The sequence below is a fragment of the Trichechus manatus genome, unplaced genomic scaffold (genome assembly GCF_000243295.1).
Source record: "Trichechus manatus latirostris isolate Lorelei unplaced genomic scaffold, TriManLat1.0 scaffold00006, whole genome shotgun sequence".
Lineage (NCBI taxonomy): Eukaryota > Metazoa > Chordata > Mammalia > Sirenia > Trichechidae > Trichechus > Trichechus manatus.
Genome location: NW_004443942.1, coordinates 17966310 through 17987168, shown reverse-complemented (window position 1 = coordinate 17987168; position 20859 = coordinate 17966310). Strand labels below are relative to the sequence as shown.

The following is a 20859-nucleotide window of genomic DNA, read 5'->3' as shown; positions in this document are numbered from 1 at the left end:
TCACCCACCCAGGGAAAGAAAACTGATAGTAGCCTTGATTGTTTTGCAAGGAAAAGTGTATCGATTTCTACCATACCTTTGCCTACTTCAACTCTTGTCTTTCTTCCCATTCCATCTCCACAGTTTATGCCTCAACAGTACTTGCTTTTAGTTGAATACCCTGTCATTCCCTATTCATCAGTTTGTGAACAGACATTCTCACAGATAAGAGGAAACATGGATACAGCAACTCAAATCAGACTCAATTTTACTAATTCTGTGCATCTACAAAAAAATAAAAATAAAAATCATGTCTTTAACAATTAATTTAACTTTGTTTCTAGAGAAAATCAATCTGTCAAATCAATGATCCAAACCAATGTACTGAAAAAATAACAGAAACTCCCTTCAGTGACGTAAAAGAAAATAAAAGTTAAAAAAAAGTCTTTCTACAAATAATACAGATTTATATTCATGCATTGTTTTCGTTAGCTCATGAGCAAGAGTGCACATTGTTGGAAAAGCGTTAAGTGTTGCAAAGTATTTGGCTTTGCAAGTCACAATGGCATACCATATACCTGGTCTCAGAGCTGCATAAACAGTAGTTTGCAATACGTAGTGCCAAAGTTTAAAAGTACAAGGAAACCAACATATTTATAGCACTTGAAGTTAACACTCTGGGAGGGCTGTTGTAATAAGTCAGAGGGGGAAAAATTAAACACACTATAACACAGCATGCCACAGTAAAGTATGAGTTAGTTGTGATCTAAATGATATAAGAATGACCACTCATATTTTGTTAAGTATGTGACTCTGTTGGCATTTAATAAAAAATATGTGCAGTTCAACTGGCTCTGCCAGACAGAAAACAGATTTGGATGTAACCAATGCAATAAAATATTATTTTAAGAATGGTATTCTTTCGGAATCTTAGATTTTTGGTTTCAGTACTAAAGGTGATGTGCAACTCTTCAACTGCATAGTTGATGTAAAGCAGCATTAAGTTCCTTTATGGCACAAATCCATAATCTCAGCAAGATGCAAGGGCAGTTCCTACAAGCCTGTAGGCTGTAAGGGACACTGAGTTCTGGCAACAAAGGCATAAATTGATTTAAGTCATTTCATTTAAGCATATCAACTGGACCAAAGGTTTGGAAGTCAGATTAGTATGAGTGAAGACCACATGAGGTTTTAAGTCGTGCCTGGCTTTTGAACACTGACATGGTTATCTGTGTCTAGAAACCTCATCACCACCCTCCCTATACGCTGCAGCTGATGGGAGGTAGAGGTCTCCAGTCACATGACTCCTTGGGGCTGGTTCTGCAAATTATATCCTGGCCTCCTGCAGCAGAATCTAACCATTTTTTAAGGTTATAAGTCATCTTTTTTTCCTTAGAAGCCAGATATTCCAAATCTCAGAGAAGGATGTGACGCATTTCCAAGTAGCATATTATACACACAGTTTGCCATGTACACTTTCCTTCTAGATCCCACCAAGAATTTGAAGTTGATCACTCCTTCCCACTAGTGGTACCGCCTCTACTGGGTAACAGGTTTCAACTAAGGCCATTCATGGTGGACAGGCTGACCACATTTCTTCCGCTGTTGTTGCAGATGTTCTAGTTCAGCCTCATACATCATTTCTTGGACTAAGTACTTCTCCCGTCTAATTCGGTCATATAGATCCTGTGGTACGTCTGGAATCAGAAACGCGATGAAAGACTTGATCCCAAAAACCAGGTGCTACGAATATAAGAGCAGAAAGTACACTTTTCAAATATTGTGCAGTGCTAATTATAAAACAGAACCATCATGAGCAATGTTGCATCTTCCTTAGAGTCAAGCATCAGAACACAGTATGTACCATTTAGAACACTGATATTTTCAAAAATTTTATTGGGAATACTACTGTGGCCCTCTAACACTTAAGTAGTAGGAGGAAACAGGATTCTTTCCTCTCCTGGCTGCCACATGTCAAAATAAACACTGAATTAATCTTAAATTCAAGTCTATAAAATCCTTACATATTACACAATACTGATATGACATGCATTGTTATATACAGATGACAAAGACCACGTCCAGGGAGAAATAATGTCCAATAGATCATAAAAATACAGTATAAGCCACGAAGCATATGGTCTGCTTGCTCTGCTGGGATTAGACTCAATCTCCAGCACAGGAAATTTTACTCTATTGGTAAATTCATATATCATAACTGCTTTAAAATATTTTATCTCCATTATCTAAGTTTTGCTATAATAAAAATATATTATGGGGATTTAAAAAAATAAACTGACAAAAAGTATTATATATAAAAATAAAACCACAAGGGCAAAACTCAAAAGATAATATGCCTAAAGAACTAAAGTTCTGGTGTGAACAAATCCTACTCTAACATTCATTAGCTGTGTAACCTTAGCCAATCACCTCCCTTCTCTGTGCCTCAGTTTCCTTATCTCTGAAAAGGTGAGAATGGTGTTATCTTTTAAAAGTTGGCATGAGCTACAAGACCAAATGGGCAGCTCCTGTCCAAAAGCAGGATGAAAAGACAGGAAGGGACAGGAACTGGTCGAATGTAAACAGGGAACACGGGGTGCAAAGGGGGAGTGTGCTGTCACACTGTGGGGATGGCAACTAATGTCACAAAACAATATGTGTATAAATTTTTCAATGAGAAATTAACTTGAGCTGTAAACTTTCACCTAAATCACAATTAAAAAAAAAAAGTTGGCATGAGCATTAAATGAGAAAACATATGTGAAGGGCTTAAAAGGGTGCTTGGCATACTCTAAGTTCTATTTAATTAACGCCTTTTATCATAAAAGCATCCTTTTCCTTTTCCTTTTCCCATGAAGAAGAAGGGTAGAGCTTCCAAATTCTCAGAAAGGAAAAAATCTGATACTAATAGGATTAGAATGCTCTTTGGAAAAGAATACATTTACCTAAAGGACTTCAAGTAAACAATAACTATACGTGGAAAGGAAGAATTCAAGGAATTTTTAATTGTGCTTGCTATGTCCTTGAAAACATCATTGCAAATTATGTCATATCTAGGAAAGCATAGTAAATCAGGTCATATTTTCCTTTATATAGGAAAGTGGATAGTTAGGAGTTTCTTTCCTGACCAAATACCTGATTCGCAATGATTTACAGAAACAACCAGCAATATGTCTTGAGAAACAAAAATAAAAAAGAAACTTTTTTTATAATTTAAATTAGTAAAGAATATGCTCCAAGTCCTATAAACAGGTCATAAGTGACCCAGTGAACTGATTCATATAGACAGGTTAATATGCAAGGATGCTTCAACATTAAAGAGAAAAAATCTATCAATTAAATGTGCCACATTAGTGGAATATCACGTGATTATTTCAAGAGATGAAAAAAGAAAGCAGTCACTAAATTTTGTTGTTATTGCTGTTGTATGTTGTCGAGTTGATTCCAACCCATAGCGACCCTATAGGACAGGGTAGGACTATCCCATAGCGTTTCCCAGGAGTTGCTGGTAGATTTGAACTGCCAGCTTTTTGGTTAGAAGCTGGAGCTCTTAACCACTTGACCACCAGGGCTCCCTATTTATCAAGAAACTCTTAAGTAGCCAATAATATAAGAAAACTTTCTGAAACTGGTAGTTGATCTTAAAGAAAAAAAACTGTAACAGACATCATACTTAAAGAAAAAAATATTCCAAAGCATTTCCACTGAAGCTGGAAATAAGACACGATTGCTCACACCACTGCTGTTCAACGCAGTGTGGAAATTTTTAGCAACACAGTAAGGCAAGCAAAAGAAAAGATATAAGCTTTGAAGTCAAGAGGAAAAACTGTCATTATTTGCAAATGGTATTATTAAATCCAACTGATTTAACAGACAAGTATTGGAACCAGTAAGAGTTTTCAACAAGGAACTATAATCATCTTAGAAAGATCAGCAGCATTCTAGCACACCAACAAAACTTGAGTAAATCAGATAAAGGAGGAAAAATGCCATTTACAATAGCAGCAGAAAATATCTACAAAGTTTATAGGAATGAACTTTAAAAGGAATGAACAAGCTACTTACAGAGAATATTTTTAAAATTCTTCAAGGTCATAAAAGTTAGCTGAATAAATTCCATGTTCATCAGTGAAACAGCACAAATTTTGTAACCATGCAAAATTTTCCTCAAGAATTTCTACAAATATCATTCTAACCAAAATTCTTGCATGATAATGGAGCCCTGGTGGTGCAGTGGTTGAATCAGCTGCTAACCAAAAGGTCGGCAGTTCGAATTCACCAGCTGCTCCTTGGAAACACTATGGGGCAATTCTACTCTGTCCTATAGGGTTGCTATGAGTCAGAGTGAACTTGATGGCAATGGGTTTGTTAGTTTGTTTTAATTTGGGAGTACTAGAAAAATATGAATTCTAAAATTTACATGAATGATTTATCTCCAAATAGCTAAAGCAATTTTGAAAAATAAAAGCAAATACAGTGGAGGTGGGGGCTCACTGACTGATATTAAATTATATTGCAAAGCCACCACACTTAAACAGTGTGATACTGACCTAGGAATAGACAAATGGATAAATATATCAGCATACAGAGGCCAGGGATACACCCACGATACATAGAAACTTGGAATATTATTGAAGTGGAATTACAAACCTGTGAAGAAATAATAAATCATTTATCACACAGTGTTGCGAAAATTATCTTATTACATGGAGAAGAAGATAAACGAGCTTTTCCCTCAGACTATATATAAAAAACCTCCAAAAACTTCAAATTTTGTAGTGAAATGTTCCTCCTGCGTAAAATGAAATGTTTACCTATCTGGAAACCCTGGTGGTGTAGCGGTTAAGTGCTATAGCTGCTAATCAAAAGGTCGGCAGTTTGAATCCATCAGGTGCTCCTTGAAAACGCTATGGGGCAGTTCTAGTTCTACTCTGTCCTGTAGGGTCGCTATGAGTTGGAATCGACTCAACGGCAAGGGGTTTTGGTTTTTTGGTTTAAGATTTCATCCAGATCTGAAATTCTATTACTTAATGACTCTATTAGCCTAAAAAAGTATCTCCTGATAAAATGATAATTTCTGCCTTGTTACAGGTAGTATAAGAGCTTAGTCTGTGACTAACCTCAAACACGATAATGAAGGCCAATCGGGCGGCGAGGATATGCCAATATTGTAAGGTGAACTCATAGGGTTTGGAACTCCAAGGGGGACCTCTATAGTCTCGGTACCTGAAATCCATAAAACCAAAGAGTGTGAAAAACAGAGGAGAGAGCATGGAGACTAAAAATGTTCTTAAGTTTCTAAAACTACCAAAAAGACAGTTTAAATGGACCCATTAACACAAACGGGAGAAGATGAAATGGCGAAAAAAGCAGGAAAGATAGCTACAATTTGTAAGTTAGTACCTGCAGTAACCAGATTTTCCAATACCAAGCTCACTCAGGTCAAAGAAGGATAGGCTATTGTTGACATATCCCTTTAAGCAACTGGAAGAAAAGAAAAGTATCATGTGATTCAGGGAGTCATAAATTCCTAGTCCAGTTCTTTCATTACAAATGACAGGCTTTTTATAAGCGCCATTATTATTTCCAGTCTAGCTACAAATTCCTAGCAACTCAGTCGTCTTATTCCATTCCCTTACTCTACTAGATCTGTAATTGTACTTTAATGAGACAGCTTCCTGTCTTGCCATTTTCTCAAAATAACTCCCATCTTGCCCTTTCATTTGTTTTACATTTATTAAGTGGTTACTATGCAGTAACCCTGGTGGCACAGTGGTTAAGCACTTGGCTGCTAACTGAAAGGTTAGTGGTTTGAACTTACCAGCACTCTCCACGGGAGATGTGGCGGTCTGCTTTCATAAAGATTACAGCCTTGGAAATCCTATGGGGCAGTTCTACTCTGTCCTATAGGGTTGCTATGAGTCGAGATGGACTCCACAGCAATAGGCTTGACCATGCACTAGGCACTGTGTTAATTACTTCCTATGTGATAAAACCCTACATATGTGCATTTCATAAATATACTTGCAACACTTGGCCATTTCACCATTTTTTTTACATGTACAATTCAGTGACTTTAATGACATTAATTACATTACCCTTAACAGAAGCTTAGTGCATGGTTTTGTAACATCAAATATGGGTCATTTGGAAAATATTACTTCAGTAAGTTATGCAGATCTTCCAAATATTGACACATTTTTACTATATATTTTTAAAAACATTCATTGATATCATCGATTATATCAGAAAAAAAAAATCTTTAAGTACTGACAAACTTTCAAGCTCACAGTGGTAGATAAAAGTTCTTCAAAATTCTAATTTTCACTTCAAAGCTTGAACTTCATCAGCAGCAACAAATATTGTCAGTTATTTTACTTAAAATGACAGGCTGATTTTGTGCATTTTAAAAAAGAGTGTGTACAACATGCCAATTCTAAATAATCATAGTTTGTCTGCCAAGCTTTCTTTCATGTTAAAAAACAAACAAACAGCTTGTTCAGTTTGCAAATCAGTAACACAAGCTCTTCTCCTTAAGGCAACCATCATACTTTGTTATGTAGCAGAAGCACTTTATGCGTACTTCTCATTTATATACTGACTCAAGGGTAAATATCAGATGAAATTAATTGCAACTGCTTCATCAAGGGCATTATAAAGTCAAACCAGCATTTTACATTTTTATGGTGATGATACAGCGATGAGGAATACGATCATTGCTAGTTCTGTTTGGTGCAATTGCCTTGAGTCATACAAAGGCACCAGAAATTTTACTCGCCATTATTCTTGTACCATCAGTGCAAATGACAGTATGTTGGAAAAGGCAAATAATGTCTAGTATTATTATGAAAATAGTTTTGACGTGATGGAGCACTGAAGGGGTCTCAGCACCTCCAGGGATCTGCAGACCACATGTTGAAGACCAGTGCCCTATGCAAACAACTGTTAGAACCTGGATTCGAACATGCATCTATCTCATTCTAAACCTTGGATTCTTAACTACAGTGCCACTCTGCCTTCACTCCCTTTCCTGTCATGACTAGATCCCACAATTTATCATTTCAGCACCTTTTGCCAGTACCCTGCTCTTCATTGCCACTTTGTCCATCTGCCGCTTTGCTCTGGAAAGAATTTCCAGTGTCAATGAATCTATTCTAATTTAGCTGCTAAGCATACCTGGAAAGAATTAAGCGACAGGACCCCTTCTAATGTGTGGTTTCAACCTCACATAAGTCCCACACATCTCTACTTGAAATTATTCTACATCCCTAGCCATCAATATGAAGGATGAAGGTAGGTCCTGAAATGTAAACAGAACTGATAACTCACAAACATTATTTTCTCCTGCCACTAGGAGGCAGTAAAGACACCAGCAAATAATACCTCCAGGGAAGAGGTCTGCCAAACAGCCTATATATTTTAAACTCTTAAAACCTACTTCTAAGTCATTTAGAATTAGGAGAAAAAAAGACTTTTTGGGTTTTTTTTCACTATTAATACTAAGGCAACTTTATATTTAAATAGTGTTTCCCAGATCATAAAATGTTATCTCCTATGCCATTTCTTAATCATAAGATCTGTGAACATTTTTTGTTATGAACCAACTAGGTCCAGACTCATGATGCGGTCTTTAGTGAAAGACACAGATAAAACTTGAACCTATGGTGTCTGATTCCTGGTTAAAAGGCCTTGGCTAGGCTCCAAAATTTTAATAAAATAAAATAGATAAAATAATACCTATGCCTTCATTATCTCTTTTTGAAAAATTGAGATAATTTGTGTTCAGAAAGGCATTTCAGCGTTCGGATAAAGCAGAGTTAAGGCCTGATTTCATCCTAAGCCAGGACTCAGCCTGTTGGGGAAGATGTCCTGCATCCAGGTAAGTTGTGTGGGCAAAGCTTTTCCTGAAGGAAGGAGGAGAAGCAGCTTCTCTCCTGGGAGGGCCCACCACTGTCCCCATACCTAAGGCTGATCTCCAGATAAAACTCTTTCTTAAGTACCTCCAATTACTCTGTTTCCCAAAGCCAGTACTTTCTTGTATTCCTTCCTAATACCTGATTTCAAGAAGGAAAGATTTGAAGAAAAATTCTCCTAAAGCAGTGGCTCCAAACCAGGGCAATTTCGGCCCCCATGGAATAACTGGCAGTTATCTGGTGACATTTTTGGTCGTCACAGCTTGGGAAGTAGGGTAGCTCCTGCTAGTGTCTAGGGGGTAGAGGCCAGGGATGCTGCTAAACATACTGCCATGCACAAGACAGCCGCCCACTATCCGAAAAAGAAATGATCCAGTCTACAATATCAATAGTGCAGAGGTTGAGAAACCCTGTTCTAAAGTGTGGATTTAAATTTTAACAGAAAACAAATGGCAGGCAGGTCTAGCGCAGCATCCTCTGCAACCTTAAAGTCCCAAGCTATAAATCTCTTTTGAAAAGCCTCTAGTCTTATAGATGTCAGTTACTTCATGTTCTGTCTCTCCCTACACACTAGCTTTGTTACCTTCAGCAATTTGATTGTGTAGTGTAGGTCTCAATTTCTTCATCTATTCAGTCAGAAGATTGCATTGGATGATTTTTAAGGTCACTTCCAATTCTAGGGAGCTCTGGTGGCACAGTGGTTAAGAGCTTGGCTGCTAACCAAAAGGTTGGCAGTTCAAATCCGCCAGCCACTCCTTAGAAACCCGATAGGGCAGTTCTACTCTGTCCTATAGGGTCGCTATGAGTCGGAATCGACTTGATGGCAATGTTGTTTTTTTTTTTTTTTTTCCCCAATTCTAGAATTTGACTTCTAAATACAGGCAGTCCCTGGGTTATGAACAAGATCTGTTCCAAACTGTGTCATTAAGTAGTATTTGTAGGTAAGTCAGAACAGGTGATATAGTTCTTCTTTAGCCTTACTTTAGTGCAAGAATAGGCTGGAAGCCTTTTCAATGATTTAAAAGCTGCATGTTCAGTAAGTGAAGGTGATTGTGATAAGAATTTGTTGCCAGTAGGGACTGGTTCAGTCTTTTCAAAGTTAGGGCACATTTACATAACATTAAAGGGCAAGTGCCAGTGGTCCTTCAGTAGTACCTTCGTAAAGGGGACTGTCTGTACATTATAATGTTTTTAATATTTTGATACCAGCGATGCATTTACAAGTAAAAACACAGAGAGACTTTGAAAGTATTTGTTGTAAAAAACAGCCACCCTTTTTACCTCGCCTGATTTCATTTATGAAACACATAAATGGAATGACCAGAACCAGTACTCTTAATGGTCACAGAACAAAACCTCCCAGTAAGTTCCCACTTTTGATTACAAGCATAGAATATATCAGGAAAATGTAGAAATTTCAACCTTACTTGTCACCGTTCTCTAATTGATCTGCACAGGGGCCATATTTGTACTCATAGACTAAACGAGGGATGTAGTCAGATGTAATAGCAATTACAAACGCATTGGTGATCACAGCCAGTATACCGATTCCTTCAAGAATTCCATACCAGATACCTAGAAGGAAAAAGATACAAGATAAGAGAATGACAATGAAACAATTAAAACACTCTAAACCTTGTTTTGGAAAGAACGTTTTACTTGTCTATTGAAACCACACTCTGCCGATTGTTTACTTTCTTTATATAGTATCTCACTCCAGATATTACAGTTTTTAACACGCTTCTCAATAGAGAGAAAGTAGACCCTATGTAGAGAGATCTGAAAATCGAAATATCTTTAGGAGTTGGTTATTTAGTTATTCATGTCTGTAACAATGAGACATGCATGGTATAGGTGCCCAAGATATTTGAAAGCCTAATCAAATGCACAGGTGTGCTGAGGCAATAGAATCAACAAACAAAAATCTTCAAGGTCTACATGGTTGTATAAATTTTAAAATATCTGTATTCACTCTTGGTTTTACCTATATGTTTTTCAAGTATCTTTTTTAAGTAACGACACAAAATCTAAAACCCGTTTGGTGTCAAACTTTGGAGATCATTAATTGGCATTTTCTACTTCATAAGCGGTCAATCTGGCATCAGATAGACACAAACTGAAGTTTTCAAAGTCGTAAACAGAATCAATATGCTACTGAGTGTAGTCAAAACTGTACTGGATTAAACTTAGTTTTAAAAATATTTAAAAATAGGAAAGAAAAAAAGTCCTGGAAAGAAATAATCAAAGTGCTAAAATGATAGTGTAAACCTTTCTTTTTTCAAAATCTCTATAATGTGGCTATATTGAGTTATAATAAAAAAAGAAAAAAGGATATTAACGTTTTCTTTGTCCTCGAGATCATAAGAAATCAGAGTTCATCAAAGAAACAATATTTATGTACATAAAAATTAAATTTATTTATACAAATTCACTGCATTCAGTCAAGAGTCTGTGAGAAAATACTTGCTTCACAAAAACAAAGGGTTAGTATGCCTAATATACAAGAAGATTCTAAAATTAATAAGAAAAATTGGCAGTATACATAAATGAGCAATTTGCTATGGAAATGCAAATAGCAAATGCATATATTTTCAATCACTAATACTGAAATGCCCTTTAAAACTGAAGATATGTTTTTTTCTGTTTTCATCGGATTTCAAAGATTTGAAAGTCTTATAACATCTAGTACTATCTAGGGACCGTGGAAACAGAAATTCTTTTATATTGTTGTTGGAAGCATGAATTGTTCTAACTTTTTTCTTTTGTAATTAATCTGATAACTTTTAAAATTAAAATATGTATATGTTTTAATTTGGTAAGTCTACTTTTTGGGATCAATACTACAGATACACTGTGTATACACACACAGATACGCGACATACTATCTATAGTTAATATCTATGTCTCTATCTTCATATCTATATCTACATGTATATTTATATATGTTTATTCTTGTTTGTAGTGAGGAAATAAAATAAGCAAATGATTATAAAATTTATAGTACATCCATGTTATGAATATTACCTCTGTATTAAAATCAGTTAGACCGATATGTTTTGAGCTGAACGAAGTTTATGAAGAAAAAAATGCAGAATCATATAAGCTTGTATGAGCAAGAAAAACACTGACAAGGAACACATGTCCAACTGTTAGCATTGATTTCCTGAGGTAGAAGAGAAAGGTGAAAGGGGAAAGGACTGCTAATTGTTTCTTTGTGCATCTTTGCTTTGTCCTTCCGATGCAAGGTACAATATAGCAAAACAAAACAAAAAACAAATCTATACACTGGAAGGCGCAACAAATGCTAGATGAAGCTGGAATGGGAGTTTCATTTTCTTCTTTGACTAATCTTCCAAATTTTCTTTAATGTGCTTACATTATATTAATAATGAAATTAATAAGTATACCAAAATTAAATGGCAAAATTAAATAATTTTTAGTTGATTCAAGAAACATAAACTTAAAATACATGGCATTAAATCTCTATGGATTAACCCAAAACCCAAACTCATCGCTGCTAAGTTGATTCCGACTCATAACAACCCTATAGGACAGCGTAGAACTGCCCCATAGGGTTTTCAAGACTGTAAATCTTTACGGAAGCAGACTGCCACATCTTTCTCTCGTGGAGCAGCTGGTGGATTCAAACCACTGACCTTTCGGTTAACAGCCGAGTGTTTAACTACTGCACCACCAGGGTTCCTTCTCTATAGATCAGTATATTTTAAATAGCCTTTGGAAATTATGGAATATGTAAAAAGATGAAATTAACTGAAGAGATAACCTTGCAGTATTAGCCTGAAATTTTTCACGAAGAAAAGGAGTGTGAATTTGCTTTCCCAAATACTTGAACTTCTTATTACAAAACTACAGTTTATTAAAACAACATGCCAAGAATAAGTAGTCAGATCAATGAACATCTAGTGATTCTGGAAATAAGTTTATGCAGAATTTAGTATAATAGAGACAATTCAAACAAGTAGAAGAAATATAATCAAAAACAAATTCCAGATGGATCAAAAATTTAAATAAAATTATAAAATGCTGAGAAACTAACAAAATAATACTAAATAAAATCAAAATAACAATAAAAACAATTAGTGAAAAATAACGAGTTCTACAAGGTCTTTCTAAGAATACCACAAATGAGAAAAACTATAACGGAATTTGATTAGTTATCAATTTTAAAACATTATTTATGAAAAATTAAATAAAGTAAAAGCCAGCATTTGAAAAATATTTACTATATATATATATATATATATATAGATATATATATATATATGTATCTCCAAAGGTTAATGTTCCTAATATGGAGACAAAGATTACCAAATTAGATACAATGGCCAAAAGGCATAAACACAATTAGTAAGATAAAAATACAAACAGCCAATAAATATATGAAAATATATTTAATCTCCTAGTTTTAAAAATGTAAGTAAATATAACAGTATATTATTTTTTTCCTTTACTGGTAGCTCAGTGCTTAAGAGCTCAGCTGCCAACCAAAAGGCCAGCAGTTCAAATCCACCAGCCGCTCCTTGGAAATCCCATGGGGCAGTTCTACTCTGTCCTGCATGGTTGCTATGAGTCGTAATTGACTCGACGGAAATGAGTTTTCTGATTGTCAAGGATTTAAAAAAAAAAAAAGTTCATTACACTTGGAGTTATTGAAAAATGTGGATATGGACATTTATGTACTTATGGTGGAAGTGGTAATTAGCACAGTATTTCTGGAGGACATGTTGCCAAATAACGTATCAACATTTTAAATGTGCATGCTCTTTATTTTTTGAGTAATATTTTATTGAACTTTTGGTGAAAGTTTACACAGCAAATTAGGTTCTTTTTTGACAATTTCCATACAAATTGTTTGGTGACATTAGTTACATTTACCACTAAGCATCAGTATTCTTTTAATTGTGTTCAGTTTGTTCCCTTTCCAGTACCCTAGTTTCCCTGTCCCCTTATCTCATCATCTTTGCTTTTGAGTAATTGTTGTCCTTTTTTGGTAAGGTGGTGTCTCACTGGGTCCACTAAGTCTGGATTTTTTTTAAATTTGAAATTCTGCTCCACATTCTTCTCCCTTTCTGTTAGGATCCATCTATTGTGTTCCTGATCAGAACATACAGTATTGGTATCTGGGCATCATCTAGTTCCTTTGGTCTCAAGGCAGAGTCGTCCCTGGTTCCAGTAGACAATTAGTCCTGTAGACTGGTTCCTTCTCTGAGTCTTGGGCTTCCTTCTTTTTCTTTTGCTCCAGATGAGTACAGACCAATAGCTGTATCTTAGATGGTCACTTGAAAGCTATTAAGAGCCCAGATGCTACTTACAGGACTAGGATGTAGAACATAAACTTTATGAACTACATCATGCCAATTGACCGAGTTGTTCCACAAGACTATGACCCTAAGTCTTCAAGAAAACTGATCCCATAAGGTGATTATTATTGTGTGCTGTTGAGTTGATTCCAACTTATAGCGACCCTGTAGGAAAGCGCAGAACTGCCCCACAGGGTTTCCAAGGAGTGGCTGGTGGATTCGAACTGCTGACCTTTCGGTTAGCAGCCTGAGCTCTTGACCACTTCGCCACCAGGGTTCCCATGAGGGGATTAGTTATGTCCAAGAAGTATCAGTTTCTGTGACCCTTTAAATGAATTTTTTAGCAGAAATATTTCTTCAATGAATTCTAGAAATGGCTATCATAATATAGTACATGAGCGTATTCAAATTCTATGTGGAAAAGAGCACATGGATTATGCAATTTAAACTGATGGAAACTTTTTGTTTACAAGTGTTTTCACAGCTAAAATTTGAGATTCACAAGAGACAGAGCAGCTTCCCACTGGGGATTATCTCAACTAAACTGGCATTCATTTATTCTTTTCCTAAAGCTGCTCAGTTTTGTTAAGGTTGAAAGTTCTGGCAATAGAAATCCAAGTGGCACCCAAGTGAGACCAAGTCACCTGCTGGCCTTAGCAATGCAAAGACCATTTAATTTCTGAATCTTACCAATATCAGTTGCTCGGGCTGGCAGAGGCCTCCGCCACTGGGTGACAAATTTGTACGCATCCAGCCTGATTTCAATGATATTGTTTAACAACGCCAACAGAGGGGCCAGAGGAAAAGCCGCAACAAAAATGGTGGTAAAACCAAACTGCAAAACTAAAAGGAGAGCATTAGAAAATTAATAATATGAACAGTATCATTTAATGAGTGGCTTCTTTGGGCCAGATTAGGTACTTTACATAAATTGCTCTTAATCCTTTCAACATCTCTACAAGGTAAATATGCCTATCTCATTTTATACTTGAAGAAATTATAGCTCACACGTGTAAGTAAACTCGAGAAGAATAGACAGTGAGAAAATTTAGAACCTGCATTCAAACTCAGATCTGATTGGTTGAATGTTTATGTGTTTTTCATGTCTATACCATGCAGCCATGCAGCATAAAGGAAAGGGGGGGGGGGCGGGGGCAAGGAGGCCTTAAAGAAAAACGTTTGACATTGGAAAGGATCTGAGACAGCTAATCCTGTCCTCTCTTTTTTAGAGATGAGAAAACTAAGGCTAGAGAAAAGCAAATGTCAAGGCAGCACACAGTGGTCCTAAGAATCAGAATGCAAATCTTTAATTTTTTTAATATAAATAAGTATGCTACTTGAATAACCCAAGACTCAGACTGGCACTGTGCAAAGATTTATTTCAAAAAGGAAACACTGCTTTATTTGGGTGGGATGGTAAGTTTCTTAACATAGGAATTGATGCTGCTCTATTCTTCAGAACATTTTCTCAAAAGTTAGATTTCCCACTGTGGGAGAAACTTTTATTTGGGACAGACGTTACAGCTCTCAGAAGACAAAGCACTGAGCTTCCCAAGGGCACTGCTTTAATACCTTCTCCAGCTCTGTTGAGATAAGGGTGCAGATGTGTTTCCAAATGCTTGGGTTTGGACAAGAGAAGATACATATTTTTTATTTAAAAAAATCCCATGAAGTAGAAAAAGAGTTCCATGGAGGCTAAATAACTCCATTCAAGCTTTTCATTTTCTCTTACCCATTTCTAAGTACTCATCCATCAGTCCGTGAATATTCATGGGCTGTAGATTCCAATCATTTTCCCACTGAGGCAAAGATGCATCATGTATTCCTCGCTTGATTTTATGTCTTGACCACCAGTTCTGGATCAGCCTAAATCACAGAGCCAACCAAGAGCTTTTGAACATTTTTTTAAGCATGTGATTGACAATTTATAGTATTTTAGGAAACAAAAAACACCAACTTCCCTGGGAATACACTTAGCATATTTGCAAGGTCTTAACTTCCAAAGTTAGCTCAGGACAATAGGCCCCTATTTTCCAGAACTCTCTTAGAGCCTATAAAAATCAATATATTTATATACAAATTCATTCTGCCGTATACTTCAGGGTTCTTCGTTGTTGATTACACAAACATCAATTTCTATTAATGCTCCCCCAACTCCCATCTATTTAACACATAAATTCCTACCCCACCCATTGTGATTTGATCTGAGAACTTTATTGCTCATAAACCAAACTTTCTGGGCTCTGCTATTGGAACATGAATAAAATCATGTTCCACATTTAGTAATTTAGTCCTAGATAGGTCTTCAAGAGACTTATGCTCTAGTCCCCACCCTGCAATGCACTAGGTGTGTAACTTTAAGAAAGTAATTGCACCTCTCTGAGAGTATAAATATGAAAGGTTTGAGCTTTTGTGATAATATTCTGCTAAGATCCCACACAATCACTGCCATGGAGTTGATTCTGACTCATAGCGGCCCTACAGGACAGGGTAGAACTGCCCCAAAGAGTTTCCAAGGCTGTAAATCTTTAGGGAAGCAGGTGGCCACATCTTTCTCTTGCAGAGTGGCTGGTGGGTTCGAACCGCCCACCTTTTGGTTAGCAGCTGAGTGCTTTAACCACTGCACCACCAGGGTTCCTTCTCTTCTGAGATAGTGAACAACAATTATTAGGCAATGGATCTGTGTCTATGAGTCCATTTCTCAGCTCCGGAAAGGAAGTACTAATACTCTTGCCCTAGCTCAGGGACAGTCTTGAAACTATGTAACTCAGAATTGTGGTATACATACACTGTGGGCTTCTGGGCAATGATTTGGAGCCCTGGTGGCACAGTAGTTAAGAGCTCGGCTACTAACCAAAAGGTCGGGGGTTCAAATCTACCAGCTGCTACTTGGAAACCCGAAAGGGCAGTTCTACTCTGTTCAGTAAAGTCACTATGAGTTGGAATTGACTTGACTATGAGTTGGAGTCGACTCAGTGGCAACTGGTTTTGTTTTGCTTTGTTTGGGCAATGATTTATTTTAAGAGTTGGATGAAAATGACCTCTAGTAGGAGATGAATTTCATAGGACTCAGTGAAAAGTACCCAACTCTCAATTTTAATTAATCATGAATCTGGAGCTTCAGTGGGAATTGCAAGAGCAACAATAGAGAGCCTAAAATGACAGTAGTGCTTCAAAGTACGGTCAAGGGAGGTTGTCTCTGTAACCACCCTGAAGACAAAAACAGGGCTGGAGGTTGGAATTTGATCAGTTCTGCTTTTTTCTATTTTATTTATTTGCGGTTCTGCTTAAGACTTAACTTGAATAAAGAGAATTGTAGTTTAAACGTTTGAAAATCATTGTTTTAGGGACTGGTCCACTCCTGCTAAATCTTTTACAACAAGGCCTTTGCTCAGGTGTTGGGAAAAAATACCAGTAGGATGTCTCTAGCCATTGGCCTTTTGGGAAATGATATATGTAATCAGGCTGACCATTTGGGCCAGGCCACAGGGAAAATGGGCTGTCCAAAGTGCATGGTGTGATTAGAAGCCCATGGATAATGATAACAATAAGAACCTTTCTTAATAGTGAAATGACAACTATACCATCTTGATGATATTTATGAAGAACTCACAGCATATCAGATCCTGTGCTAAGCAACTGATAACCTCATTACCTCAAGTATTTTCAAATTATGTTCCCCAGGTCCTATGCTTCATAGGGGTAAGCCAAGAAGAGACCTACGCGATGAGAAGAATGGACAGGGCTCCCCGATTTTCCATCTCATTGTTTCTCTTTGATTAGAAGAGATTTGCTTTAATTTGCTCTGAACACGTAGGATTTATATAAAAATCTCTTTGCAGTAAGGCTCCTTCATTTATTGATAAAGCTTTAAAAACCATTGGATCACCTCATTTAATCTTCAGGAATCACTTAATTCACAAGTGGAAAAAATCATGACTCAAACAGGCCAAGTAAATTATAAGCAAACTTATCAAGTGATTGAGCAAGAATTGCAATCAGATCTGGGTAATATCAAAGATTATGCTCTAAAAGTAATGACAAAAGACTGCCTGTACAGGCACTTTGTGAGACAGGCCTAGCACTCTGCTTCCCAAAGGTCACAGCCTTGAAAACCCTAGGGAGCAGTTCTACTCTGCATACATGTGGTAGCCATTGGGGAATCAACTTGATGGCAACTAACGACAACAACAACAACAAATATAACAGGATACTCTATGGCTGTCTATGTGTCTGTCAGTTTACTGTGCTGTGGTGGCTTGTGTGTTGCTGTGATACTGGAAGCTTTGTAACAGGTATTTCAAATACCAGCAGGGTCACCCTTGGTGGACAGGTTTTAGCTGAGCTTCCAGACTCAGACAGACTAGGAAGAAGGACCTGGCAGTCTACTTCTGAAAAAATTGACCAGTGAAAACCTTATGAATACCCGCAGAACACTGTCTGATACAGTGTCAGAAGATGAGCCCCTCGGGTTAGAAGGCACTCAAAATACGACTGGGAAAGAGCAGCCTCCTCAAAGTAAAGTTGACCTTAATGACGTGGATGGAGTCAAGCTTTTGGGACCTTCATTTGCTGCTGTGGCATGACTCAAAATGAGAAGCAGCAGCTGCAAACATCCATTAAAAATCGGAAGGTGAAATGTACGTAGTACAAATCTAGGAAAATTGGAAGTCATCAAAGATGAAATGGAATGCATAAACATCAATATCCTAGGCATTAGTGAGCTGAAATGGACTGGTATTGGCCATTTTGAATCAGACACAATCATATGGTCTACTATGACAGGAATGACAAATTGAAGATAAATGGCGTCACATTCATTGTCAAAAAGAACATCTCAAGATCTATCCTGAAGTACAGTGCTGTCAGTGATAGAATAGTATCAATACACTTACAAGGAAGACCAGTTAATATGACTATTATTCAAATTTATGCACCAACCACAAAGGAAAAAATGAAGAAATCGAAGATTTTTACTAACTTTTGCTGTCTGAAATTGATCAAATATGCAATTAAGATGCATTGATAATTACCGGCAATTGGAATGCAAAAGCTGGAAAAAAAGAAGGAGGATTGGTAGTTGGAAAATATGGCCTTGGTGATAAGAAATGACACTGGAGATCGCATGATAGAATATTGCAAGACCGATGACTTCTTTATTGCAAACACTTTTTTCAACAGCATAAATGGCGACTATACATGTGGACCTCCCTAGATGGAATACAAAGGTATCAAACTGACTACATCTGTGGAAAGAGATGATGGAAAAGCTCAATATCATCAGCCAAAACAAGGCCAGGGGCTGACTGTGGAACAGACCAATTGTTCATGTGCAAGTTCAAGTTCAAGTTGAAGGAAATCAAAACAATTCTATGAGAGCCTGTCATGGTTTGAATTATGTCCCCCAATATCAATTTGGCTAGGCCATGATTCCTGGTACTGTGTGATTTTCCTGTATGTTGTAAACCTGCCTCTATGATGTTAATGAGGGAGGATGGGCGGCAGTTGTGTTAGAAGGCAGGACCTGATCTACAAGACTGGATTGTGTCCTGAGGCAATCTCTTGAGATATAAAAGACAGAAGTGAGCAGTAAGACAGGAGGACCTCATACCATCAAGAAAGCAGTGCTGGGAGCAGAGCGCGTCCTTTGGACCGGGGTCCCTGAGCTGAGAAGCTTCTAGTCCAGGGGAACACTGATGAGAAGGCCGACAAAGAGAGAAAGAATTCCTCTGGAGCTGAAGCCCTGAATTTGGACTTTTAGGCTACTTTGACCGTGAAGAAATAAACTTCTCTTCGTTAAAACCATCCACTTGTGGTATTTCTGTTATGGCAGCACTAGATAACTAAGACAGAGCCAAAGTATGACCTTGAGTATATCCCACCTGAATTTAGAGACCATCTCAACAATAGATTTGAAACATTGAACACAAATGACCAAAGACCAGAAGAGTTTTGAAGTGACATCAAGGACATTATACATGAAGAAAGCAAGAGATCATTAAAAAGACAGGAAAGAAAGACAAGACCAAAATGGATGTCAGAAGATGCTGAAACTTGCTCTTGAATGCAGAGCAGCTAAAGCAAAAGGAAGAAAGGATGAAGTAAAAGAGCTGAACAGAAGATTTCAAAGGGCAGCTCAGGAAGACAAAGTAAAGTACTACAAAGAAATGTTGAAAGACCTGGAGATAGAAAACCAAAATGGAAGCATACACTTGGCATTTCTCAAACTGGAAGAAATGAAGAAAAAATTCAAGCCTCAAGTTGCAATACTGAAGGATTCTACAGGAAAAATATTGAATGACTTAGGAAGCATCAAAAGAAGATGGAACAAATACACAGAGTCACTGTACCAAAAAGAACTGGTCAACTTTCAACCATTTCAGGAGGGAGCATATAATCAAGAACTGATGATTCTGAAGGAAGAGGTCCAAGCTGCACTGAAGGCATTGGAGAAAAACAGGGCTCCAGGAATTGATGGGATACCAACTGAGATATTTCAGCAAATGGATGCAGTGTTGGAAGCGCTCACTTCTCTATGCCAAGAAATTTGTAAGACAGCTGCCTGGCCAAGCGACTGGAAAAGATCAATATTTGTACCCATTCCAAAGAAAGGTAATCCAGAGAGGTGGAGCCAAGACGGTGGTGTAGTAAGACACTTCCTATATCCCTCTTACAACAAAGTCCTGGAAAAACAAGTGATTTGATTATATATGAATATCTAGGAGCCCTGAACAAGGCAAAGTTGTGGAGTCGGACTGAGTGGCGGGAGGAGAGGGAGACAGTTCGGAAGAGGCCAGCAGCACCAGAGCGGCGGCGGTGGGACAGCAGCTCTTCAGCCACACTGGCAACTTCCCAGCCATGCTGGGTCCACAGTGAAGCAGGCAAGCAGCTGTGCGCGCACCCGGAGAGCAGTTTCCACATTGAGAGAGATCCGGCAGCAAAGGTACTGCTAGGATGCTCCGAACCAGTGAAAAGCAGCTCCCAAGAGGCTAAGATAAGTACTTGCCTGCACCTTTTTGCGGGGATTAGTAAAAAAAAAACCCATTTGGGAAAAACCTCTCTCCCTTTTACCTCCTCCCTCCACCCTCTGCATCGGAGTCGGCTGGGCTGGAGGTAGATCCCATAAGGCTCCCTGACCCATTCTCCTGGCCTTGGAAAGGGAACAAATAAACTGCTGGCTCCCCTAGGCCAGGAACAGAGGGTCGGCACAGCTCCTTTGCTAGACACAGGTAGCAGGGGTCCACAGACTCTGAGTGCCTTACACCCCTCTATAGATTTGTAGGGACCCATCTCAACAGTGTTAGTCCTTACTTCCACAGTACAACAGGGCAAACATCTGAAGTTTAACTTCAACTGCTTCAGCTGTGAACTGGTGGATTTGTGACTCTCAAAACAGCCCTGCCCCTTAAGTAGGCACTTTTATCAATCTGCAGCGGGGGCTTGAGGACTGGTGATATCACCTAAAGTGCCTAGTCACCTGCTACAGGAGTCCAAGAAAAAGTGGTTCCCTCAAGTCTTTACAGCCAACAGAGTGGGGTGCTCATAGTCCGGCTGCAAAACTCACCTACCTACTCACCCTAGACAATAGGGACACGCCTTCCCTTCAGACTCTCCAGGGCAGCCGTCAGCCCCCTGCCTGAATCAGC

General features: G+C 37.9%; 1 protein-coding gene across 3 annotated transcripts in view; it reads right to left on the bottom strand.

Annotated features, from left to right (window-relative positions):
- Positions 1-1169: 1169 nt before the first annotated feature.
- Positions 1170-20859, bottom strand: part of ANO3 (anoctamin 3) — a 508791-nt gene continuing 489101 nt past the window's right edge. For 2 of the 3 annotated variants that reach the window (XM_023737820.1, XM_004369722.2), the window contains 6 exons: positions 14946-15079; positions 13904-14056; positions 9320-9467; positions 5383-5463; positions 5100-5205; positions 1311-1722 (listed from right to left, as the gene is read on the bottom strand). In XM_023737820.1, the coding sequence (XP_023593588.1) occupies positions 1540-1722; positions 5100-5205; positions 5383-5463; positions 9320-9467; positions 13904-14056; positions 14946-15079 (805 nt within the window). In that variant the 3' untranslated portion in view covers positions 1311-1539. Of the gene's footprint in view, positions 1723-5099; positions 5206-5382; positions 5464-9319; positions 9468-13903; positions 14057-14945; positions 15080-20859 lie in introns of all 3 variants that reach the window. The other variant, XM_004369723.2, reaches the window with a different exon arrangement.